General features: G+C 33.5%; 1 protein-coding gene across 1 annotated transcript in view; it reads right to left on the reverse strand.

Moving 5' to 3' along the window:
• The window catches only part of LOC145243653 (SLIT-ROBO Rho GTPase-activating protein 1-like), a 559,174-nt gene extending 531,606 nt beyond the window's left edge, over positions 1–27,568 (reverse strand). The window contains exon 1 of the mRNA XM_080106698.1: positions 26,657–27,568. Coding sequence (XP_079962824.1) covers positions 26,657–26,738 — 82 coding nt within the window. The 5' untranslated portion in view covers positions 26,739–27,568. The remainder of the gene's footprint in view (positions 1–26,656) is intronic.
• Between the last annotated feature and the right edge of the window lie 330 nt (positions 27,569–27,898).

Consider the following 27,898-nt stretch of genomic DNA (forward strand, 5'->3'; position numbering starts at 1 on the left):
CATTAACCCTTATCCTCTAGTGGCCTTCGGACCTTGATAAGTAGCGACTCCATTGAAAAAGATAAATAAAAAAATAAAGTTATCATAAGATTAAATATGGACAGTCTAGGAAGATGTGTACAAAACAGGAGACTTTGATGGTATGGGCACATTGAAAGAATGGATTAAGATTAGTACCTATAGAACAATTAAGGTAGCAAGTTTGCGTGCCAAAGGAATGCCAAGGAAAATATGGGAGGAAATGATAAAAATGTATTCTGAAGAAAAAGAGATGAAGACCTGGCCAGAGATAGGTTAGTTTGAAAGTTAATTTCTAAAAACCATCGAATGCATAAAATGAACATAGATGATGATGCTTATGATGAAGATGATGATGCTGATGCTGGTGAAGATATACTTATTTTTTGCATAAGAAATGATAAACAAAATGAAATATTTGGATTATTTTAATTTTTCAAAATCCTGTTCTCGTTTTTAATATTTTCATAACGTTTCGGTTGATGTAACCACCGACCTTCTTCAAGTGTACCTTGTTAAACTTGGGAATCTGCATGGAATTTCAAACAGAACCTTTTCCCTTTAATCCATGCAGTAGCATGCCCTCGTTCTGTCAGCCATGACTGGGTAGAAATCCTAAGCATTTGTATTTAAGCAGTTTGTGTTTAAGTGGTAGTATTTTAAACGTTGCCCCCCCCCACTAAAGATTGAAACTTAACCTCCAGAAGAGTGTAATTTTGCAACTTCATTTTTATTTATTTATTTATTTTTACATGGTATAGTGAATAAAGTAGTTGGTTAAATTCAGTTGTAAATAACACTTACTTCAATCTTAAATTACACTTAAAATGAATTGCATTTTCGTTATCTTCCTTCATCTTATCTAAACCTAAAAACTCTGCTCAAGATTACATCAGTCGCTTGCCACAAAAAGATTCATTCATCTCAAATCTCTACACCTGTCAAAGCACATCATCGCTGCGAGTGGGCGTGTCAGCGACATGAACTCTTAGAAAAATACAAACGAATAAAGGCATCCACTTTTTTTTTTTTTTTTTTTTTTCTCCTTACAGTCAAAATGACATTTATCCTTAAATTAACTTCCAACTTCTGTTTTTGTTGCTGCAATGAAGTTCACCCTGATCGGGTCGAGCCAGTTTTTATCATGATCAGCACCACACCCCTGAATTCTGACAGCCAACGCATGCCAGATTTGAACAAGGTCAGACAAGATTGTTAATTTTGTGAGATTCAACTGTTGAAGACCAAATCACTTGCAGATCTGGAAGTTCAGACAAATGTAGGGTTTTCATTAAAAGTTTTTATACACTGATAGAAAAGGCTTAGATGTAGGTTATGAATAGGGCACATAAGAGCATATTCTTTTCATTATTTTGATTATCGCATATATATCAATTAATAATTTCCCCCACTCTTTATCTGTGCCTAAACCTAAACGTAGATTCCATGAACAAAGCTTCTTTCTTAGAACTGCACGCCTGTGGAATTGTCTTCCGTTTTCCTGCTTTCCGGCTGACTACAATATGGTTGTGTTCAAGTCTAAAGTAAATAAGTTCTTGATGAGCCGTTCCATATAAGTTATTAAATTTACCAAATTTTCATTACTAATGATTACTATATTGACCAATTTCTACTGTACACTCTTTAACCCTTATCCTTGAGTGGCCTCTGGGCCTTGATAATGTGGTGATGCCTTTGTAAAAACAAAAAAAAAAAAAAAAAAATATCTTATGGTTTTTTTTTTTTTTTTTTGATTGAGTGATGTGGTTCTCAACTGATTAACGGTGTCGTTTACTCGAAAGTAAAAATAATGATAAAAATATGCAGAGAGTAATCTGTGCTGAAATAATAACGTTATTATTTAAAAAGCCATTCTTAACATGGGGAAGGGAGGGTGTTTTGTACCTATTCTGTACTTTAACCTTACAATTGAATAAAAAAAGCATTAAACTTCAATTAAACGTGGAAATATGATTTAAAAAATAGCGCGGATCACTCTCTGCATTAGCACTATGTTCTGTCATATGTCATAGCCCTAGTTATGAATTAACATTAAGTTTATTGGACAGAAATATGAGTATTTAACACATGAGAGAGGGAGAGAGAGACTAGCCTCTCTCTTAACTAATTAGTTAATTATCTTATTAAGAATAAATAGGTGGATACAGCGAATGGATATCTTGCGGGAGCATTTCACTCTTAGAGATTTTCAAAGTTTTCTTTTAAACTTTTTTTTTTTTTTTTTTTTTTTACTTTTCAAAGTTATTAGAGAATTACTGGCGATCTATTTTCAGTATATGAAGAAGTGTACCGAGCAGTAGACTTCTATGGTATTGCCACATTGAAAGAATTAGTGAGGATTAATAGCTGTAGAACAATTGAGGTAGCAAGTTCGCTTGACAAACAAATGCCAATTCAAACATGAGAGGAAGTAATAAAAATGTATTCTGGAGAAAAAGAGATAATGGCCTGGTCAGAGATTAGGGTTAGTTTGGAAATATATTTTTAACAACCATCGAATGCATTCCATGTAAAACAGACATAGATGATCCATGATATTGATGGTAAACTTTGTTATTCTTGCATAAAAAGTAATAAATAAAACGAAATATTCACATTATTTGGAATCTTCAAAATACTGTTCTTATCTTGATTGTTATTTTCATAATGTTTTAGTTGATGAAATAGTTAACATAAGAGAGACTAGTTTTCTCTTTATTAATTAACTATCTTATTAAGGATAAATGGATTAATACAGTGAGCAACGATCTTAGGGGGAGCATTTCACTCTTAGCTATTATCAAAGTCTTCCTTTCAGTTGTTACAGCAGTATTGGCGATCTATCTCATACAGGTCTGATAGGCAAACTGCTTGAAACAATTGTTTCTTTATCAACCACAATATCCGTGACGTCATGCCGCTAACGTCTTTGTTATACATTACTTTTTACCCATTTGACCCCATAACTTAACAGAGCATCTGTTCCTGTTCATCTCTGGTTGGAACTTATTTATTTCTCAAACTTTGTGTTACTTTGACCTGCACTTGATTCAACTCTTGTCAAGATTACCACTAGCTAATCTACTTTCTATCCAACATAGTGCTACATAATAGATACTATGCTCCATGTGCCATGCCAGCAACATTCACCCTTAGTGGGTTGAATCAGTTTCCTCCATAGGCGGAAGTTTTATGGAAATATCAAGTTCACAAGCTGCACACATATGCCAGTTAAGGGATATAACAATGTTAGGTTTTTGCAGTTCTTACAGAGAGGTGTCAACGTCCTCCTACATACAGCGCCTGGTATTTCCAAATAGTCACCCATCCGGTATTGGCCAGGCTCAACGTTATTTAACTTTGGTGATGTAATGAGAACCAGTGTGTCAACGTGATCATGTCATATCACTATACTCATCACACTATATCATTTTTTTATTTTATTGAACATCTCATCCTGTTTTGCCTCCCTCCCAATAAAGTCGGACGTAGCTCAAATGTTAGAAAAACTGAATTATTGACTTGTACATATAGTTTAAATTTCATTCAAATTAAATATATGTATTTAATGTTTTAAGGGATTTCTGCCCCAATGGGTCATTTAGAGATGGAATATTCTGGACCACTTCCATTGTCTTCCAAAAAATTTTTATACATACGATATGTCATAAAAAGATGTATTTGAAGTTTCAAGGGGGCTGTGTCTCCACATCCATTTTACAGATGCACTTTTGATTTGTCTTCCACAGTAAATTATTAAGATTCTTTAACCTTTCTGTATACAGAGAACACACTCATACAGAGTTCATATCTATTATAACGAAGCCGTATTCCTGTTTTTTCACAATTTGTTTACTATATACAGAAGGTACAGTTTCACAAATAGATTTTAATTCTGAATACGAACTCATTTTTATTCCTGCATGATTTCTATATATACTATTTATTCAAAAGCTGTTCAGAGTAGCCTTTCCTGCCTTGATAGAATACAAAATTGACTTTGAAATCTAGTAAGTGATGTCCTTTTCTCCTCCTTACAATCTCTTTCTTACGAAAGAGATGTTGTGAGTCTATCTCTCCTTTATCGTTATTTTCATAAGTGTTCGACCGAGTTTCAATCTATATGCCCACATACAAAAACATTCATGACATATTTAGAAATATTATACAAAGTTGGTTTATTTAATTTATTTTTAATTATTAGTAAAACGAACATCAGCTGCGTTTAAAAATGGAAGTTTTCATTTAACCTAGGAGTTATTTCCCTTTAAACTATGAAATTTATTTCCCTGTTTGAATTTCATAGATGAAGATGGCTATATTTTATGCTTCCAAAAATCCAAAATATGGTCCACTTTCAGAAAAATCCTAACTTAGGATATTTGGTGCATCTTAATTAGTATGCCCAACAATGTTTTTTTACCTGGTCACGCCGAGTATGAACAGTTAGTATATATATATATATATATATATATATATATATATATATATTCCTCAGCCTAACATTTGCGGGCAATATGAACTGGAATATATACGTAGAGGACATTGCAAAGACTGCGGGTTCCCGCTAGAAGACTACTCACACCTGAGAGTATCCTGTACCTCTACAATGCCACCATTCGCTCATGCATGGAGTATTGTTGCCACATCTGGTCTGGTGCATCTACCACTAGTCTCTTCGTCTTGGATAGGGTAAAAAAAAAAAAAAGCTGTCAATCTAATCAGTCCCACTTTGTCGACTAAGCTCCAACCCCTGTCCAATCGCCGCAATGCTGCATCTGTGCCTGTTTAACAAATATTTTAATGGAATGTGCTCTGATGAACTTGTTGCACTTGTACCCCTTCTCGACGTACATATCCTCAACAAACCTACTTAGCAACAAAATCTCACCCCTTTCACTGTTGAGGTCCCTAAATGCCAGAAAGCTTTTTATTCTAATAACTTCTTCCCTTGAACAGCTAGACTTTGGAATTCCCTTCCTGCTACCTGCTTCACTGGCTGTAGAAATTCAAATGTAATATAAACCAACATCTTGTTAATCTTTCCTAGACATGGTCCCAAACAGTAGCCTCTTACGTCCAAGTGGCGATATGCCTTGTTAGGGGTGAACGCGAGTAATATATATATATATATATATATATATATATATATATATATATATATATATGACCATCAACTCTCTCCAATTGTAAACTGGTGTCAGTTTAAGCTGTAAAATGTCACAAAATCTCTCTCTCACTCGTCCATAAACTCAAAATATACTGATCTCTATTTCAGCCACACCTTGACTAACTCCTATTTCCAATTGCCTTTGTGGGCCTTGGTGAACCATTTCCTCCCCATTGTCTTTCTACCAACCTCATTTCCTATACTTTTATTCTGTTAATCAGCTATTTCTTCTTTTTGTTATAGTTTTCCTTTTTTTACAATCAATTCAGGAGGAGGATGTCCTTATGGACACATCACATCCATACCAACTTATACATAATACTCCTCATACTTTAATACTCTTATGACTTCATAGACATCATATGATTTAACGTCTGTTTTACAGGCTGTAATATCGTGAATGGCATTTTAGAACTTTAACTTCCAAACTAACCTATTTCTGGCCAGGTCTTTATCTATCTCAAATCCATCCTTACCACTTCAACCCACGTTTCCCACTCATCAACTGAATTATTCTACATCTACTAACTCAAGTACTCTCATCAAATCATTCAATATGACCAAACCAATGAAGCATCCTATTCTGCATATATCTTCCTATGTTATCCAGATTTAATCTTCCCCTGAGCTCATCAAATCTAAGCCTGTTTTGAAAACTCACATTACACATCCATCATATCATATCTCTCCATGCAACACATGTCCTCATCTCTCATTCGTCAAGTTTCATTTATCACACATGCTTTATAGACTGTTTCCTTTGTTGACAGTGGTAACGTTCTGCTGGTTAGTGATGGCAAAAGTTCTCTTAAACTAACCCCCATCCACTCTTAACTCTTGCTATCACACTAACATTAGTTGCTTTTTGCAATCCAAACTATCATTAAGCTCACAAAACTTTTGGACAACCGCCATAGCCTCACAAGTCAAATATACTTTCTCCACATCTGACTTCTCATCCACTTCCATTGTCTTAAACTGCTTGCATACAAACTGATTACTATCTCAACCCTAAACCTATTCATATCAAAAACTCTGCAGAGTATAGTTCATAGTTTTGGCCTTCATATAAATTTAAAGATATATCTTTCCTGGCCAGGATCAAAGTTTAGTATCTTATGTCCTTAGTTCGAGCAGAAGTAAATATTTAATTAGGAAAAGTTTTATTTGTGTCCCAGTCAGGTGACCCCCTTTTGAAGAAGTTTTATATCACCCCCCCCCAAAAAAAAACTGACCTTGTGTCTAACTTTATCCTCATGCTGAGACAAGTAAATAGGGACTTAACAAGATAATTGACATATGCTAAGACTAAGCTAGAGAAAAATGCATGACTAAGCATACCAAGGTTCAAAAACATAACATGCATCTCTAAAACCATTGTGGTCACACGATGGCAAGTAGTCAGAAGGGAACTGACTGCAGACATGTAAACATACTCCCCTGAGGGTTAGTCAATGGAGAGGACATAGAATAAGCTTTATCACATGACTTTGGTGGGTTTTTAACTGGGAGTGGTATAAACTTCTTACCTTGGGAGGCGGGAGGGGAGAAATAATTGTAGATTGGATGGTGGACACAGGGAGTAGGGTGGGGGGTGGAGGGAATACAAATATTTCAATGAAACAACTAAATATGGGCTTGGCACACAGATTTAGGCTTATGCATTATCGACAAAGTAAATACTGTGAAATTTAAGCACAGCGTTACATAACACTAGTTCTATCTAACCGGCATTACTCGGGATGCAGCAAAATCATTTTATTTTCTAATTTTTATTTGTTTGCACATTTTTCCAAACTTATACAAAAATGAATAAATTTTAGCTGTAAAAGAGACAACTTTTTTATATTCTTCAATTAAAATAAGAGTTATTCCCTTTGATGATTTTGATTTTTTGGTCAACAATGTAAAATGTATCGATATTAACAATTTCCTAGGAAAGAATTACATCATTTTAGTTAAATAAACTGTACCGAAGTGCATTATGCTGCAAATAACATGGTACAACAATAACAAATGTAAATCGTCTAAATCAAAGTTTGATATGTCAATTTAAATGCTATTTAGGTCCAACTAATAAAATCTGACAAGACAATTTTGTTATATGATAAATAACATCAACAATTAACAAAACAAGAAGAATGTTTATTGAGTACTAGCCTGGATGCCTGGTATTGCCCGGGTGTTTAGAGGTGTGTGTTGAGCAAAGAAAAAAAAAAGTAATAGTAGGCAGGCAAGCTCAAACCCATGGCGTGAAGGCAGAAAAGAAAGTGAAAGAAAATCTGACGTCTTACTGCTACTTCATGACGTGACCGGAAGTTCGGAACGTTAAAATTAGGCAATCCAACCGATATGATGACTTGCAAAATATCAACCCCTCCTTGTAGAAAAGTACCCAGTTGAGGGTGAAGGAATCATTGTTTTTGGCCAATTTTTCAATATTTGTCATCCAAGATGCCGAGCTTTAAAATAATACCAATCTCGTAAAAATCTGCCGCCTATATTGAAAATTTTAGGCAAACATGCAAACATACATACAAACAGGTGAGATTTATATCATAGAAGTTGGATAGTCTAGGATCAGCAAAATTGAAGAGAGTAAAAACCTTATTTTTCATCATGAGATCATATATATGTAAAAATATGTGCGATGTGTTCATTGAATGAGGAAACTATTAAGTTTTCTCTACTATCCTTATTTTCACAGTAGGTGCTCGACTGGGCTTTAATCCATGGTTTTCTCCCAACATTCAATGCAGAGTTAAAGAAGAGAAAGAAAATGGAGAGAAAAAAGACACCATGTGAGGAGAGTAGTGGCAAGATGTGCCACCATGAGATGGACATATGGCCATGTGGGCATAGAGAGTATTTTTGGGGAAGCATATATTCAATAGGGCAATATTTTGTGAACTACATGGCGAACAAGATGCATTATTTTGGAAAGTAACGTGAATAAATGCCTTTTATTTCCACTGAAAAAGCAAAGTTGAATTTCTTTTGGTTTTTTGTTCTTTTGCGATTGTCTCTGCATGGGTCCATGTAAACATGTAACGACTACATTAAAATGCACCCACTAATTCTAGTCACACAGGATCACAATGAAATAACAAAATTCTCATATGAGAAACATTTTAAAAGTGAGAAACGTTTTAAAAATGATGCTTCCTATTTTTTTTTATTCTGCCCAAATGGATCAGAGTAGATTGCAAATTGTATGACTACGATGATGGAACTGATTCATTCATGACCTGAAAATTTCATCTCTGTTGCAGATATTGAGTGTGAAACTAATAAAGCAACTCCTGAGAATGACGTGCGTCAGAAGTAGAGAGGAGTCATTGAATTCTTCCATACAGAGAAAAATTGAACCAATCAGTATTCACCAGCGCCTGTTGAACGTTTACATAGTCGATGCAGTTGACATTAGCACAGTTAGGAGATAGGTTCATCGATTTCAGAATAACAACAGATGTGAGTGACAAAGCATGCTCCGGACTTTTATGATCGAGGCATCATTCATTGCTGAGAAAAAAAAGTATCGAGAACGGTGTTTACTATATAGAAACATAAATTCTGGTACACAAAAGGTCGCTTGTTTAAATGGTACCACTCCCGTTTTCATCATAGCTCTTCGGTTTAGTTGTAGAGTTAAAAATAAGAGGCATTACTTTTGGAATGACCCTCATACGTGTGTGAGAGACATTTCCTTTTATTTATAACTAGCCTTGGTGCCCCGGTGCATGAAGGTGTGCATTGAGCAAAATTAAAGTGGTAGTAGGCAAGCAGGCTCGAACCCTTACCGCGAAGGAGGAAAAGAATGTGAAAAAAAAAAAAAAATTTTTTTTTAAAAGTGACGTCTTTGCTGTTGCGTCTATCGCCAAACCAGAGAAGTGACGAAGATTTAAATTAAGGCTAGTCAATCGAAAAGAGGGGATGACTTGAAAATATCAGCGAAAAAGCGACCCCTCCCTGTAGAAAAGTGCCTAATTGAGGGTGAAGGAATTAATGTTTTTAGCCAATTTTTCGATATTTGTTGTCTGAAGGGTCGAGCTTCAAAACGATACCAATCTCGTGAAAATCTGTTGCCTCTGTCGGAAGTTTTAGGCAGACATGCATACATACATACATTTAAACAGACAGGTGAGATTTATATTATAGATTGCGAATCTTTTTTTTTTTTTTTTTTACAAGGTGATCACCACTTACCAAGGGCCGGAAGCCACTCAGGGATAAGGGTTATTGCATGTACAGTATGTTAGTGTGGAGATTTAATAAAAGTGTCTACTGAAGAGGGCGGTTCATTAGGAATTTGCTTACGTTGGACTTGAAGATATCCAGGTTGTAGTCAGGTGGGAAGCAGGCAGACGGAACAGAGTTCCACAGGCGTGCAGTTCTAAGAAAGAAGCTTTGTTCATGGAATCTACGTTTGGATTTAGGCACAGATAAAGAGTGGGGAAAATTTTTCACAGTGGATTCAGCTAGATGGGTGTTTTTCATAAAAGATTGGCGAGGGGAGACCAGAGATTAGAACTCAGACAAGCACCTGCCATGGAAATAACGAGTAAACAAAGATAGGCTCGCAACGTCTTTTCTGTGGGAGAGAGGTTGCAGGGTAGAGAAAAGGGCATCCCCCACTAAGCCATGAAGTCTATTTTGTACTCTGTCAGGGCAGGATAGGCTGTTTTTAGCAGCTCCTGCCCAGATATGGCAGCAGTATTCCATCCTTGGATGTACTTGGCTTTTATATAAATAGAGAATTTTTATACTTTCGTTAAATTTAACTTGATCTACAAGGAAGAAACGAGAGTGATAGCCAACGTACAAAATAAGAGTAGGATGGGTCAAACAGAGCGGGTGAGAGTGGGGGACAAACTTAAAAAATGGCTCACTTGGCAAGTTAATTGCAAATTACAGCTAATCAAAGTAATTAACAAAACTGACAGATTCACAAACATAACTCAATCTAAAAACATTTTGTATGATTAAAATATATGAGAAATATCTTCAGCAAATATTGATCATCTCAACTTTAGTATAATAGATCAAGTGGTCCGACGAACTTGTAGTAGCACTAGGGCCCGTTCAGCGTAAAATACTTCCAACTGATCCAACAAACAGCAAAATTCCCCAGATGCTGGAGAGCCTTCCATTCTGATAGTTTCTTCCCTCGGACAGCAAGACTTTGGAATTCTCTCCCTGTTTCCTGCTTCTAAATGTACTAACATGTAGAAATTGAAATGTAATGTTAAGCATTTCTCTGTCCAACTTCCTAGTGTTCTTTATAGGCATAGACTAATTCATAGTGATCCTTTATGTCTCACTATCAATGCGTTTGTTTGGGTTGATTATGAATATAAAAAAAAAAAAATGTCCAATTCTCCGGGACAATACCGAACTTTTAACGTGTGTGTGGTGTGTGTGTGCGCGCGTGGAGCGGTCACAGTTTGCAAATGAAATAGTTATGTAATTTCATTATATTCAAATGTTACATTTTTATGAGAAAACACAATTGGATTGAAAAAATAAATAAGTCAGGTATTTTCATATTTAACATAAAATGTCATTTTAATAATCTCACTTTTTTTTTTTTTTTTTTTTTTTTTTAAATATGTTTATTGTTTTTCGTATATCAGAATTTCCAAATTTCTGTTGGAGATTTATACAATGACTACTTTTACCTACCTGGCGTTGTCCGGGAGGTTTTTTTTTTACTTTCATTCTTGTTTCATTTTCTTTATTTTTTTTCTTTATAATACTATAATATAATTATTGCCTATAATAATTATTAAATACCTACAGACACTAGTGTTTCATCCTTTCAGGAATCATCAGTGCAGGGTGTCACAATTAACACCGGTCTGACTTCATTAGCAAGGACCCAATCCATTCGGCCACCGTTAACCGTGAATAATACTGTTGAAATTTAAACATTCATTTTAAATGTTTTTTAACGTCTGTCAGAGTGATCTAATCATTATATGATGATCTGCGCATCCACATACAGCAATGTTTCACTGTATCACAGCTCATCAGTACAACTAGACCAGAAACTACCAGGATTGAAACTCGACTGCCCTTACGCTATTTGGGTTCTGCTAAGATGGGTATGTTAAAATCTAATTATTACGTCACCGCCTGGTCACAAAATTACTTGAATCAAATTCTTATAAAATATAAATATATAATTAATCGCTAGTGTATTGTTTTAAGTACTATACTGTACAATTATTGAAGGTAAAAAAACAAATGTTTAAATAAATAAAAAAAAACTTTCAAAATTTGCAATCAAAGATTTACGGTAATGTTAAAGAAAACATTTCCTTTTGACTTTCTGTGTGGCGGATGTCTTGCCGGTGTATACCGAGGAAAAGTTCCTTCTGATTAATACTTAAAATTTAATTTAAAAAAAAATAGTCCTTAATTAGATGCTCCTTTTCTGTGTGATTTTATTTTTAATAAAACAATCAAAATGAATATTTCTAAGTCTTTACTTTAAAAAAAAAAAAAAAAAAAAAAATTTGGAATGGTTTTACATAATAAAAAAATATTTTTTAAAAGTCTAATTAATAAATAATTTTTACTTTGAAATGTTTTTTTTTTTAATTAATATCTTGTAATAATGTTTTTTTAATCTTTACTATTTTTTAAATATATTGTTTTAAAACTTTTGAAATATATATATTATTAAAATACATTAAAAAAAAAAAAGGTTATATTGAAAATGACTTATGGCAGCGAAATGTTAAAATAATTCATGAAACCAACGTTAATTCATTAAAAATAGATGTTTCTGTCGTCAGCATTTACATAAATTTGTGAGTCGAATTGATGGTGCTTATCTATAGCGATGGCTAAGAAAAACATGAAACCATTTTCAGAGAGATTTTCAATCTCTGGTGATATTTTGATAGCATCAAAGAATCACACTGCTTAATGTGTGTGTGTGTGTGTGTGTATATATATATATATATATATAATTTGTAGCTGTTTGAATTTTTTGTTTATTCTTCGTTAATGTAAATTTCATTCAACGCTATATAACTATTCCTCAAACGCATGCTATGAACGTAGAAAATTAGATCACCCCCACACACACTAAATCGCCGCTCACCATTTCGTGAAGAATTTGGGGTTTTGCAGAAAGGAAAACAAGGGAACGATATGGTTGGAAGCGTTTAACAAGTCAACACAGTAGTACCCGACCATTTTTACCATAGTAGCAGCCGTCGGGATACCGAAAATAAAAAGGGTCGCATCTTTCAAAATACGTATACAATCAACGAACAACAACTGATCACCGACATTTTTACCGTCATTTATCAACATGTTTGTTTTTATATCAATTTAGTTTTAAGAATCAGATAAACTGGATATTTTTTACGGCAAAAAATACAAACGAAGTCAATTAGTCTTAAACCAACCATCACAAGTTTTTATTTACTTGCCTTACCACGAGGGAAGAGTTAGGAAAGTTCAACTCCTCAAAAAAAAAAAAAAAAAAAAAAAGAACACCACCCTGAATTAGGAAAGAAATGCCTCAGTTTAGAAGGATTTCTCACTCACCATCGAGGACAGAAAACATGAAAGTACTTACGCACTTATTGGTGAAAGAACATTTAGAAATCCATTCTTAACATGGGGAGGGTGTTTTGTAACTATTCTGAACTTAAAAAAAAAAAGTCGTAAAATTTGAATGTTAACTTGAAAATACTATTTAAAAAAAAACAGCGCGATACAATAAGTGCAAAGCATCAACATGAAATGCATTAGAACAGATACTACACTTTGCTGAAGCTAATTGAGCTCCAGTCATTTTAGCAAAAACTGAAATTAAAAAACGTATTCGTGACTCGTTGGGTCACAACCACTACAGATATTAATTCCACTCAGAAATGTATGCATTTTAGAACATTCTTATTGCATAACTAAAAATCAGAAATTTCTTTACGTCTATATTATCCTTATATGCCAGCGGTGTTCACCCTAGACGGGTTGAACCGGCTTCCCCTGAAGGCGGAAGTTTCATGGGAAAGTTCACAAGCCGCAAGTATATCCTTGTTAGGGTGATGACGATAGATTTTTACATTTCTTGCAGGGAAGTGTTAACGTCCTCCTACATACAGCGCCTAGTATTAAGTAAATACTATTTACAAATGATCAGCAAGCTAGTACTGACCAGGCTCAATGTTGTTTTACTTCCATGATCTAACCAGAACCGGTGTGTCAACGCGTTTATGCCGTACTAGAATTTCAGCCCAGCATTGCCCGGGTGTTTGGAAGTGTATATTGAACAAAAAAAAAAAAAAAAAAAAAAAAAAAAATTGAAAAAAGTGGTAGTAGGAAGGCAGGCTTGAACCCGTGCCGTGAAGGAGGAAAAGAACAGAAAAAAAAAAGTGACGTTTTTGTTGTTACGACCACTGCCAAACCGGAAGTGACGTAGGTTTAAATTAAGGCTAGACAATCAAAAAGAGGGGATGACTTTCGAAAATATTGGCGAAAAAGCGACCCCTTCCTGTAGAAAAGTGCCCAGTTGAGGGTGAAGAAATTAATGTTTTTCGAGCTCAAATCAAGTTACTAAGTTAGATCCATGTCCAAGGAACCTATATCTAAAATTTCAAGTGTTTCAACCCAAAATTGGTGGAAAAGTTTAGTAGAGTTCTCAAAGGTCAAATCGTTGAATTTTGACCCCTTAATAGCCAAATTTCTGGTCGAAAACGGATTACAAAGATTTTCCCAAATCTCACTGCTCTGTATATCAAATTTCGAATCTGTAGACTGAAAATTGACAGAGTTGTGTAGGGAAATATACACAGACACTGTCACAGATATATAGATTTAAATTTGATGGGGAGAAATAAACGATGAAACAAGAGTAACTTTTTCTTGAAAAGATCAGAGAGTGGTTGAATCAACAAAAAGAAATGACAAGAAATACAGAGATGGATTTACTTGCTTTCCCTCGAGGGCAGAGTTAGAGACAAGATCAGTTTTTAATGTGGGGGAAAATCCAGCTCCCCAAAAAAGGGCATTACAGATTGGACGAAATATCAAAATTGCCACTGTCTAGAAGCACTCTTCGCTGACCAAGAACAAAAAAGACTAAGTGCAGTATCTGTTCTAATACCACACATTTTGTTTCTAGCTAAACAGCCAAGGAATGGGTGACCTGTTCAGTTAATTAGAAATCCAAAAAGATTTTTATAAAAACATAACTCAATCCAAGAACCAAAGAATATTTTAGTAAGTATTTCGTGTGATTAAAGTACATACTCAGCTTTAGAGTATAAAATGTATGTGTGTCAGTTTTCAGAAATCAAGGCCCCCTTCTTGGAACTTACACTTGATCTTTATATGGAACTAGCAAGGAGACCCGATGTTGACTGGGATTGGATGAGGATTAAATATTCTACACTTACAATACTATTACTGTCACCGAAATCGGTGAAATCGTCCATTTTTCAATCAGATCGATTGATTATTATAGTTGGGGGCTCACAGCAGTGTACCGAGAGGAAGCTTCACATGCCTCTCTGCAGTGACTTAATCACATTACATTGTAGTCTACATTGCACTGTAGAGAACCTACTGTTGATTTTATAAAAATTATATAATAGCTTGAATTAAAGTTTAAAATGCAAAAGTCGAGTATCATGGTTCAATTGTGCTTTAAATAGAAACATTTCAGACACACCCGTCTTAGCAAAGAACTAATTGTTGATTTTATACGTTGGGCCTTTCTGCTTGTGCGGTGATAAAACTTCTCAAATGTACATGTAATGTTAGGTTGTATAAAGGTGTAAACTTTGATCAAAATCAGACTGTTCTTTCTTTAATCGGAGTTTCGATTACCAACATCCGATACTTATCGGAGGCATTCCGATATGAAACAGATCTAAGAAGATTTAGAGACATTTCAAGTACATTTGTGTGAAAAAAATTTTTTTTAAATTGGCCCTGTCATTTCAGAGCTCATAGGGAACGAACTTACACAATGCCTTTTATATAAAAAAGTAAATATGTAGATATTTGAGTGTTTAAATCTCCTCCTCCTTATCTCTCAAACGTTGACTTATTAAAAAAGTGAAGAACATAAATTTCCCTGCAATTCTGAATTTTTGAAATGAGATATGAATGTTTCTATTGTTTTGGTTAATTATTATCGTAAAGCATTGGTTTCACTAATATTGACAATTAGCAAAAGTATTCGTTTGAAATTGAATCATAAAAGAGCCGTTGCGAGCCTGTCTCTGCTTTATCATTATTCTAATGGCAGGTGCTCGTCCGAGCTCCAATCTATGGTCCTCCCTCCCCAAACTTCCACGAAAAACACTCGTCTAGCAAAAACAACAATCAATAATTTCCCACACTCTTTATCTGTGCCTAAACCTAAACGTAGATTCCATGAACAAAGTTTCTTTCTTAGAACTGCATGCCTGTGGATCTCTCTTCCGTTTGCCGGCTTTCCAACTGATTGACTTCAAGTCCAATGTAAACAAGTTCTTGATGAGCCGTCCCCCTAAGTAATCCAATTTACAAAATTTCCACTATTTATGATTACTACGCTATAATCCCATTGACTAATGTATACCCATTAACCCTTATCCTCGAGTGGCCTCTGGGCCTTGATAAGTGGTGATTCCTGTGTAAAAAATAAATAAATAAATAATAAGAAAGTCTTAAAAAAATGTCTTAGTGACCCCTAAAGATTAAACTTATTTTTAATTTATGGACACTCCCTCAAATTCATGGTCCAAATTCTTGCAATGCAGAGCTAAACCCCTTTTTCCTTAGAGAAAAAAATATTTCACACCCGATGAAGGTCGTAGGTTTCAACGGCCGAAACGTTGTGCTTATAACACCCAAGATGAGAATAATTGTCAAAATAACGAAAACAATACAAATAAATCTTCCTCTCCCTAATTGACCAGTTTACTTCGTTATAGATCTTTGTTTTCGATCTCTCAATCTTACCGGATTCCTGGACTAGAATTCATCTAATCTGGTGGAATATTCGGCTTAATATTACGAGAGACAACATTGCTCGGTAATGGTGCACCATTCCTGGCATAAGCAAGTATGTAGCCATACAGAGTCGATCCGATTTGGGGTTCGAATACCATGTTATTTTGAATATTTAGTCATGATTCACTTGTAGGGATTGTCCTGACAAAGCCCTGAGTAAAGAAATTTTTGACACTACAAGATAGTGCCTGGTAGATATCATGTACGAGTATACAGTCATGACCTTAGGTCATGATAACAGTACACATACAATAACTAAAATAAATTACACAACATGTACATTGGGTGAGAAGTGTATAAAAAAAAAAAAAAAAAAAAAAAAAAAAGGCCACTAATAAATGTTATGAGAAAATAAAATGTTACTTGCCTACCGACCTAGATCCGTTTTTGTTTTAAAATATTTTAAACAGATTTTTATTGCATTTTAATAATCTGATAAAAGTACGAGTGATTTTAACTTGGTTTTCAAAATGGCCGACAACACTTACCAGAATTTGTCAAATACGTTTCTTTCTATTAACTCGATTTTCAATAGTGATCAAATACCTGTTCCAAACGCGTAAAAATTGACTTTTCTACCTAATTGAAAATGGAAAAATATAATACATATATTGTATAATGGTCTTTATTTATACAAATATTATTGGTTACATATGTGCATACACTAGTTTCAAGTGTTCAAATTTTCATATAAATAAAAGAATTATACAATACAGTTCTACTTATCTGGCACTATAGGATGGAACGATAAATTGTCACCCTTGAAAAGACGGCATGATTCCATTTCTGTTTGATGAAAACCAGTTTTCTTTTTTTTTTTTTTATTGCAGACCATCTACTAGTTGGCTAGTTTGTACAAATCACAAGAGCGATATGAGCCTTTTATAATGTCTGAAAGTGGCACAATGTTCTAGAAGGAAAAGTGGAGATGCGCCACTGTACAACTCATGCTCTCTACTGATCTAAGTTATGACAACAGAATCATTGTCAGCATCGTTAAAATGCAAATCCAGACAGTTCAACATTTGAAGATACAGCTCAATGAAGTCTTCAGCCACGGTTATGGTCATGCCACCTCACATTTTCAAAGTCAGCTTGAAAGTCAACACTAAAATGTGCTGAAGAGTTTGGTACTCTCCTGGTGCAATCAGGTGGTCGCTGGCAGACCCTGAGTGTGGCAGCAGGACTTGGTGCCGACCCACAAGTTCAAAGAGACCCAGGCTTGGTTTCAAGATTGCTATGACTTTGTACCCTTCTTTCACGGGTCTCCTCTTTACCCCCCCCCCCGATCTGAACTCGCTGGACTACTTCGTTTGGTCATACACCAACATGACCTCCCACAACACCAAAACCAGCCTGATCGCCACCAGTAGAGTATTTGCTGCCACTTGTGGAAAAAGAGTGCTCCCGGTTCCAGACCTGTATCAAGGCAGTGATTGAGGTTGAAGATGGCTACATCAAATAGATGTCTGTCGATTTTTTCAATAAAAGTTTTAAAATAAAGCTGTAGTGTTGTTTTCTTTAGGGCGACAACTTCATCGTTCCATCCTCCAGTTTCGTTGGATCAACACCTAACAATACAATCATCTATATATATAAAAGCGAAAATGTATGTATGTATGTACGCTTTTCCTCGATGTCCACAAAAGGCTTCTTTCAGAGAAGCGCTTGCTCTGTTCACAACTTTTTAAAACTTTTTATATCATCTATAAATTGTAATATCTCAGAGTTACCCACGGAGCTCGCCTGTCTATTTAATTTTATTGACTTTCAAACGTTAATTATTCGACATTTCCCGCATCGGCACGCGTTACATTCGGTTTTCGGTATAAAAAAAAGCGAAACTCGCCTCTAATCACAGGCCGGAAGCCAGTTGTCGCAAGAGAGCTAAGTAACATTTGTTCAATGTCGACTTCGTCATATCAGACTGTAGCTTTCATTTCGCTCCTCCTAATAAACAGGGAGCGGGTTTTTAAAAACAAACAAACCAATTTATTCACCTCATTCAAAACTGTCCCGCACAAAATGCTTACTGCTGAATACCTATTGCCGTCACGTCAATCAAAAACGCGCACCTGTTTTTTTTTAAACGCTTTACTATTTTCCAACTGCGCGTCGTGAAGGCTTCGTTTTTTTTTTTTTTTTTTTCACATTTTCAGGTTTTTTTCACATACCCCGAAAAACACCCGGGCAACGCCGGGTACCCCTCGCTAGTTATATATAGATCAGACTTCAGAGACAGTCGCCGAACGTCTTTCAGTCTCCCATCCCCTCATCCTAGCCGTACAATAGCCGACTGAACTTTCTGATTGAAATTTAAAAAAAAAAAAAAAAAAAGTAAATAAATATTTAAAAAAAAACACAAAAATATGAACGTAGGTATATAAAAAAAATTTATTACCTTTGATATTTGTTACCTATTTATTTATTTATTTCAGCTTCGTTTTTGTTTTTTTGTTTAACTATTTTTGAAAATCGTCCAATATTGCATGATGCATAACTAGGTGTATCAGAATTTTTGTAGGAATTTTTGACACCCCTAACATGAAATTGCGAATAAAATATAAAAATCTCGTAATTTCTGTTAAAAGTGGGTTGTTTATTTTCTTTATGGATTATACTTCCAAAATAAACTATTAAAGTTGGTTTAACAGTAATTGAAATTTTTTTTTTTTTTTTTTTTTTTTTAAACAGTAATGAATTTTCCGAACTCAATATTTTTCAATTTTTAAACTTTAAAAATCTATCAAAATTTTTCTATTGATTCTATTTTTATGATATTTTCAGGGTCAATGTGAAATTTTATGTTCTTTCCAATAAATCGAATATAGTATTTTAGACAAACGTTTTTTTTTTTTTTAAATTCACGCCCCCCCACCCCCATTTTCAAGTGTCTATTAAAAAGTAAATAATTAATTTACTCACCGAAAAGTAAATAATTGATTTACTCACAAATTGAAGAGAAAGGTCAATAAATAATATATTCAAATTTAAAACAAAAAAATAAAAAAACGTAGTTTTTTAGAATTTTACCTGTAAAGTTTGAAGTTTAAAACCTTTTCTTTTTTTTAAACCACGTTATTTGTTTTCTTTTTTTAAATGGAACCTTGTACCTTGCTTCTTTAATTGAAAAAAAAAAAATAGGGCTTGAATTACATTTTTCGAGGAGTTATAAGCTTGGAAAGACAGGGGGTCGAATAATTCACGCCTCCCATTTTGAAATGTCTATTAAAAAGTAAATACTTAATTTATGTACCAAAGTCTTATATATCACAAATTGAAGAGAAAAGGTCAATAAATAATATATTCAAATTTAAAACAAAAAAAAAGTACTGTTTTTTTAGAAATTAACCTGTAAAGTCCGTAAAAAAAAAAAAAAAAAAAAAAAAAAAAAAATTTTTTTTTTTTTTTTTTTTTTTTTTTTTTTTAATGAAACCTTGGTCCTTGCTCCTTTAATTGAAAAAAAATTAGGGCTTGAATTACATTTTTCGAGGAGTTATAAGCTTGGAAAGATGGGGTGGAATTATTCACTATTTTCACGAAATTTCTGACACACCTAATGCATACACTTTCATTGTCAGAGTTCCTAACTTACTTTGCCTCTCCATGAGGACAAAGTTAGACACCAAGGTCTATTGTTAATGTGGCGAAAGGAACAAAAATTTAAAAAATTGTCTCAGTCGTAAAAGGTAGTTTTGCATGTTTGGACGGTTGCTTGCTTTAATGTTTTGTTTACATTAAATTAGTGTTTTTGAATCGATTACAAAAAATTGTAGGGTTTTGATTGGTTTTGTTGTTTTTGTACCGCGTCCTAAATGTTTATCTTGAACTTTTCAGCTTTTAAAAAGGCTGTCATTGAAATAACACTAGTTTAACGAAATTAGTTTTGGTTTTGTATAATATATATATATATATATATATATATATATATATATATATATATATATATATATATTGATTCAATTGAATCACGTTGTTATAAATTTTTTAAATGTTTTGTTTAGATCATATTGTTTCAGTGGTAGCCATCTTAAAGCTGAAAAGTTCAAGACAAATTGTTTCATAATTAACAAAAAAAAAACTGAAACATTCATCAACAAATATTTGACATAACTTGGAAGATTAATAGCATTAGTCACATTTTTTAGTGAAATGAATTTATACTAGTTGAGTTATTCGATCTACTATTCGCATTTTATTTATATTTACGTTTCGGCCGATGTAACCTCCAACTTTCTCCAAGTGCATCATTTTGAACCAATTTTATAACAATTTGGTTCAAGATCAGAAAGGAGCTTGTTGCCGGAATTATCGACCATTTAAAAAAATATCGGCACAAGTGAAGTGCACTTCAACTCCCCGGAAGTATTTTCTTTTATTCATTGTCGGAAGAATTATACTAGCGGAAAGGGAAGACAATCCAAAATGACTTACTAAAGAGAGAATCGGCCGCCATCTTGAATTTTCCAATACATCGGTAAACACGGTATGCTTTTCGAGCTGAATAAACATGTTACATTGAATAAAAACACGAAAATTATATCCAGTTTGGTAGAAAAGTAACTTATCTTGCCTTTGATAACATTTATTTGTTATGTATTTGTTTTTTGACAACTTTTTCGAATCTATGTGTACAGTAATACAAACCCATTCACTTTTTTCCATAGTTCTTTCCGGAAGTTGAAATTTTTTTTTTTTGTTATTTATTTCATGCTTCGGCCATAGTTTAAAATAATGGTGTCTCCCTTACATTTGCACAGCAGGTGCGTGAAATAAAATGGCGTTTCCAATTTCGGCAATAAAGTGTAGAAGCACGGTAAATCTTCAGATTAGCTCAACCTCAACAATTTTCTTTTAAATGACGACTTTTAAAGGTTTTCGACTATGCTGAATACGAAAATAATCGCATTGAAATTTTGCAGAAATAAGTAGTTATCAAAAAATAAAGTTTTATTATGCATTGGCGGCCATTTTTACGCGCGTGCGCACCATAAACAAATCTACTCGTCTCTGACTGACATTTGCACGCGCGTAAAAAAAGATGGCCACCAAAAAATACAATGCATAATACAACTTTTTATATCTCGATAACTAATTATTTCTGCAAAATTTCAATGCAATTTTCGTAGTCAGCATAGTCGAAAACCTATATAAGTCGTCATTTAAAAGAAAATTGTGGAGGTGGAGGTGGACGGACCTCATCTAAAAAAAATACCAAAATAACTTTACTCGATAAATTTTCGTAATTTTTTTAATATAAATTACTTAGTACGTAATATTGTTTTTGCTTAAAACGACATATTACAAACGAATCTGTTGATTAAACACCTCATTTTTCCTGTTAAACGAGGTTTCCAGCCTTAAAAAAAAAAAAAAAAAGAAAAAAAGTTAAGTTATTTTTACGAAACTAAAAATGTCACATCTTTAGTAAATTCATTAATCAAATTCACGTGCGAGACATTTAGTTCTAAATTTAAAATGCGGACCTAAACAAAATATTCAAGTAAAAATAGTGTACTGTAACTGAATATAATATATACATATATATATATATATATATATATATATATATATATATATATATATATATATATATATATGGGTTTGTATTACTGTACACATAGATTCGAAAAAGTTGTCAAAAAACAAATATAGAACAAATAAATGTTATCAAAGGCAAGATAAGTTACTTTTCTACCTAACTGGATACATTTTTTTTTTGTTTTTATTCAGTGTAACATATTTATTCAGCTCGAAAAACATGCAGTGTTTACCGATGTATTGGAAAATTCAAAATGGCAGCCGACTCTCTCTCGGAGAGGGTACGTTTGGGAAAAGGTATTATAAATAATAAACTAGACAAAATACTGTTAGAAAACAACCGAATATATGTCAACTTATGTCACGGTAACATATATTGAGCGAATTTCTAACAGTATTTTGTCTAGTTTATTATTTATAATACCTTTTCCCAAACGTACCCTCTCCGAGAGAGAGTCGGCTGCCATTTTGAATTTTCCAATACATCGGTAAACACTGCATGTTTTTCGAGCTGAATAAATATGTTACACTGAATAAAAACACAAAAAATATATCCAGTTAGGTAGAAAAGTAACTTATCTTGCCTTTGATAACATTTATTTGTTCTATATTTGTTTTTTGACAACTTTTTCGAATCTATGTGTAGTAATACAAACCCATATATATATATATATATATATATATATATATATATATATATATATATATATATATATAAGATTACGACATGAAGAAAATCAATATCATAAGATTACAAAATACAACGGGGGGGGGGGGGAATCTTCAAAACCTCAGGGTTCCGATTTCCAGTGATGACATCCGCTTTATTTATAAGAAAATTTGAGTTGTTAGAAACCCATCCAATAAATATTACCGTAACATTTATTGGGTGGGTTTCTGAGCGTATTTTTTAAATTATTTTTCGGTCATTATCGAGACTTCAACGATTGAAGTGTCAAATCGCGACCATTTTTTTTTCATGTTCTCGTGTAACGCTCAAGCTCAATACTACTTGTTTTTTAAACCGAATAAACGCTTTAAAATAAATAAAAACACTAGAAAAAATTTTTACTGAGCTAGGTAGAAAAGTAACTTTGATAACATTGAATTGTTATATATTTGGGTTTTTACCACTTTTTCGTACCCCTGTCTATTGTAAAACAAACCCGGAAATAAACAATCTTCCATTTCTAAAAGTCGTTAAGATCTGATATTTTAAACGAGACAAATTCTGCAATGTATACTTATTTCTAAAAAAAAAAAAAAAAAAAAAAAAAAAAAAACGCGACTGTCAAACAGACAGACAAAAATCTATTTATATATAATAGGAAATAGAAATGATATTACAGGTTAAGCGCAAAAGGACAAACGTTTCTCGTCCAATCCCGAGCAACGTTATATAGTCTTGCTCATTTTTATTTAAATACAAATAATGAAGTTTGTGTATTTTTTCTTTTTACTCTAGCTAATCGATAATTCGTAAATTGTATTCATAAATGTTGATAAAAAGAAACTGTTTTAGTACAAGTAGCCATTTGTTTGGAGATCTTTTCTTTTAAAAAGATAAACTATTATGTATTGTAACGTGTTTTCTTATCACAAGTAGAGACGCCAATACTAACAATTAATAAAATAAAAAAAAAATCTTTATCTCTAGAGAACTATGACAATTTTTCGTATGTGTGTGTTTCTCGCCTCTACGTGACATACATTCTTATTTACTAATTAATCTATTATTTATTGGAATCAAAAATGGATACTTAACAAAATACGGATCGTGCTGAAATAACGTTAGAAATCTAGTGGAGTGCACTTACTGATCCGCGCTATTTATTAAATCGTATTTCCAAGTTTTCTGATGTTTTTTTTTTTATTCAATTGTAAGGTTAAAGTATAGAATAGTTACAAAACACCCTCCCCTCCTCATGTTAAGAATGCCTTTTTAAATAATAACGTTATTATTTCCGCCGGAGCACAGATCAATAAGTGCACTAGTACCGAAATCTATTATCATCGGGAGAACTTAGTCCAGACAACAACAATGCCACGATGACATTTTATTAGGTAGATTTCTATCGGTATTTTGTTAAATTTTTCGATTTTTGAGCGATTGTCGAGACTACCAAAGTAACCGTCTCACGTGCGCCATTTTTTCTTGTTCTAATGCAACACTCGACAGTACTTATGTTTCGAATTAAATAAACGCTTTAAAATAAGTTAAAACACAAAAGTTATCCAGATATGTACAAGAGTAACTTAGCTTGCGTTTGGTAAGAATTTGTTACATGTTTATTTTTTGGCCATTTTTATTTTTCGTTTTGTTGTCTAATGAATGCTCTTTTTAACTATTTTGTACTTTCACCTAACAAGTTACCAAACAAACAAACGATACCGTAAATATGGAATTCAACTTGAAAATCCGATCTTTAGTTTAATAATTAATTTTCCACTTTTTATAAAACAATAAAATCGTCAAATAGAAATTTTCTTAAGTATTCTTAGAATTGTTGGAATTTTGTCTAAATTGGCCTTTAGAGGAAACAATAATTGGTATTTATATAGAATACGGACGGTGTGGAAATAACGTTATGGTGCATGGTGCACTTTTGTTTCCGTGCTGAAATAATCAAGTTATTATTTTGAAGGCCATTCTTAACATGAGGAGAGTAGGGTGTAACTATTCTGTACTTAGTAATTAAAAGATATCGTGAAACTTAAATTTAACCCGAAAAAAAATTATTTAAAAATAGCGCGGTAACAAAAGTGCATAAACACCAATGCCTCAACATGGGAAGGGAAGGGTTAAAACTATTCTGTATTTTCACCTTTTCATCTTTTGTTTTATTAATTTATTATTAATAAAACAAAAGATGACGTAAAAATCAAATTTAAGAAAATCCGATAAAAGTAGCAGGGTACGCATTTCTGCACAAGTATCAAATAGTTTTATATGATGTAGTTCAACTAATAATTCGGGTGCAAATTCAGGGTTCAAGCGACAGTAAAATCTTAATGATGTACGTACTCGTCACGGAACCAAGATGTCATATTCCAAAAATCAAATAAACTTTAAAAAATAACTCGATCAATTTCTGGAATATAATATTTCATTCCGTGACGGCTACATACACTATAAAGATTTTTCTGTATTTTTTCTTTTTTTTGATTTGGTTGAACTCTGAACTTGCACCAATAATTTATTAACTAAATGACGCCGTAATAATAAAATGTAAAGATATTTTTTATTTTATATAACAATATCTAAGTGTAACAAAAATTAAAGAGACTCCCGGCCACTGCCGGATATAAACAGCTTTCTTTCTTTAAATCTTTTTCTATATGTTGATTTTTTTCTTTTTACACATTGATTTGGCTTGGTTATATTGAAGATTTTAGCGTTAAGATGGTTGTCATTGAAACAACACTATCTTAATAGCAATTTGGTCTAATTAATAATTTAAATGACTTGACAAAAACCGTAATTATTAATTTAAGATTAAATTTCACAATGGCAGCCATCTTAAAGCTGAATTCTTAAATATTAGCCATCGATTTTATTAATCGGATTTTGTGAGTAAATAGATTTAAAATACTTTATTTTCGTTTCACAGTGAAAAAAAAAAAAAAAAAAAAAAAAAAGAAAGCCGGTCTTTTTTTTTTTTTTGTCAGCTCCGGTGAGTGACATATTCAAACGGCGCCAACTACACTAAATTGAAGCGAGGGAGAGGGGGGGGGGAGCACCGCCATTCTTTAAAGTCGAGATGAAAATGTTTATCAATTTAAAACAGAGATCATACATTTATTTTTCATCTAATCCTTGTTGGTATATTAATGGTTTTACGGATTTTACCACTGAATTGCAATTAAATTGATTTATAAAAAGCTAGTTGAAAGCCTTGTAAATAGCACACGAATGCGTGTGGAGACTGGAGTGGGGGGTTCTCCTTCGGGAGGGAAAGAGTGTATCATTCATTGTATGAAGGAAGGAGTTAAGAGGGAAAAAAGGGTTATATATATATATATATATATATATATATATTCTCCCTCTCCTAGTTAGACATGACGGGCACGGACATTTATTAGAATAGTCAACGACACGACTTCAGTTTTAGTGGGGGGGGGGGATTCTGTTACGCCAAATAGTGGGAAACAATAACATGATGGATATGTGAAAAATTTGACGTGATCAGACCCGCTGTCATTCCCCGGTAAGGGAGGACTCGGGCAACCGGTGACCAAACAATCCTTCCTCCAAAGGCGGGAGTAATGCTTGGGATGTGTAGCAAGATGTGACCCAAGGGCGTTTATTGTCGTTAAAGCCAGCTCTCCAAGAGTACGAAAACAGCAAAGAACGAACTTGCTGGTCCCTGACAGAGGCTCCTTATGTGATCAGTAATAATGCTCCTTTACAGAAAGTAGTAATGCCTGGGAAGATGGCATCCTCCTAGAACCGAACAGAAAAATATTTCACTCAGACCCAAATGCAACGACCCCTGTGGCTGTGCTAGTGTTTAGTTTAATGGGAGTCAGCTTTAAACGCAAATACCGAGAGCGGAGGCTTAAGAAATAAATTACGAATATAATAATCAATAATGATCTAATCAAATCAAAGGTATGTAAACACACAAATAAATAAAAATAAAAAAATAAGATACTTCTGCAGTTTACGAGCTGTACTGAAATAACGTTTCTATTTAGAAACCCACACATGGAAAGGAGAGCATTGTTAACTATCCTGTACTTACACCTAACAATTTAATAAACAAAAGATACCGTAAAAATAGAAATCAACTCGAAAATCCTATCTTAAAATAAAAAATACTACAGACCGTAAACTGCAAAAGTACAAAAATAAGTCTAAAATAAATAAATAAAGATAAAAGTTTAATTAAAAAAAAAACTTACTTTGTGATGGAGTATTAGGTTTCCTCCTAGATCTCCGGAGTGAAGTTTGCCTGGTAAAAGAGTCAGTTTCTAGTCCAGCCATGATTTGAGGTTTGTGGAAAAGAAAATAGCAACTGAACACATAGACTTAGTTGTTTCTTTTTAACACGCGCACACATACAAGCCACCTGCACTGAATTCAACAATGATAATATAATAATAATAATATAATAATAATAAAGGCACTTTTAACAAACTACTATTACTAACTAAACAATACAACGGTATTTAAGCGAGCGATCGAGTCGCCTTCTTCGACGACAGGGAAATAAATAAACACGGCTTCTTCCACAACACGTTCACTTTATAGAGGGGGGGAGGGGGTATAGCAAAAATACTATCTAGCCTGAAGGATTCCTTCAATGGAACGAAACACGTTTTCTTTATAGCACGCTTGACATAAGTATATGGTACACCGCTTTCATATATGATAGATATATGTATATACAAATACAGTAATGGTTTGGTAGGGTGTGTCTTCCGGTAAAACCGGTCCGAAATAAATCGTGTTAGTAAAACAGATTCCGATATATTCAATTATAAAGTGGGATTATTTGTTTAAAGGTGACAACAAATAAAAATCCGGATTTTGTGCGCCCTTTCTTTTGAAAAAAAAAATGTATGTGTTGGTGAGCTTTTTTTTTTTATGCTGAAGGGCACAAAATCACCGAATGCCAAAACTAACTAGAGATAGGGGGGGGTATTTGATAAAGAAGGAAAACAAGAACGTGTTTTTAAAGAAATGCGCGTGGTAAAAAAAAAAGAAGAGGAAAGCTCAACGTGAAGTGTACTGTATCAGTGCGAATTCGCAGTTGAATAATCTAGACGTTGACATAACATAGGAGTAGAAGCAACGTTGAAATCGCCATGATAATAATGCAAATAAAAACAAAGAAAACAATAATATTATTTGCGATAATTTCCATCCCCCACCCCTAATTCCAGAGATAGACAGACATAGAGAGAGAGAGAGAAGGAAGGTGAAGTTGAAATAGATTTACTAGGTCACAACTGACTGGGTCAGTCCACCGTGTTTTCTTCAATCAAGTTGTAGGGGAGGAGGGAAATAAGGGGATGCTACCATTGCGAGACAACAAGGGATAGCAAGGTATGTCAAAGGGTTCAGATAAGAAAATGTTTTTTTAAACACAAAATTACTACTAATTGTGAAAAATAAATTTTAAATGATTTCAACGGCACTTA

This window comes from Euprymna scolopes, chromosome 22 (genome assembly GCF_053919585.1).
Source record: "Euprymna scolopes isolate OS-2025 chromosome 22, ASM5391958v1, whole genome shotgun sequence".
NCBI lineage: Eukaryota > Metazoa > Mollusca > Cephalopoda > Sepiida > Sepiolidae > Euprymna > Euprymna scolopes.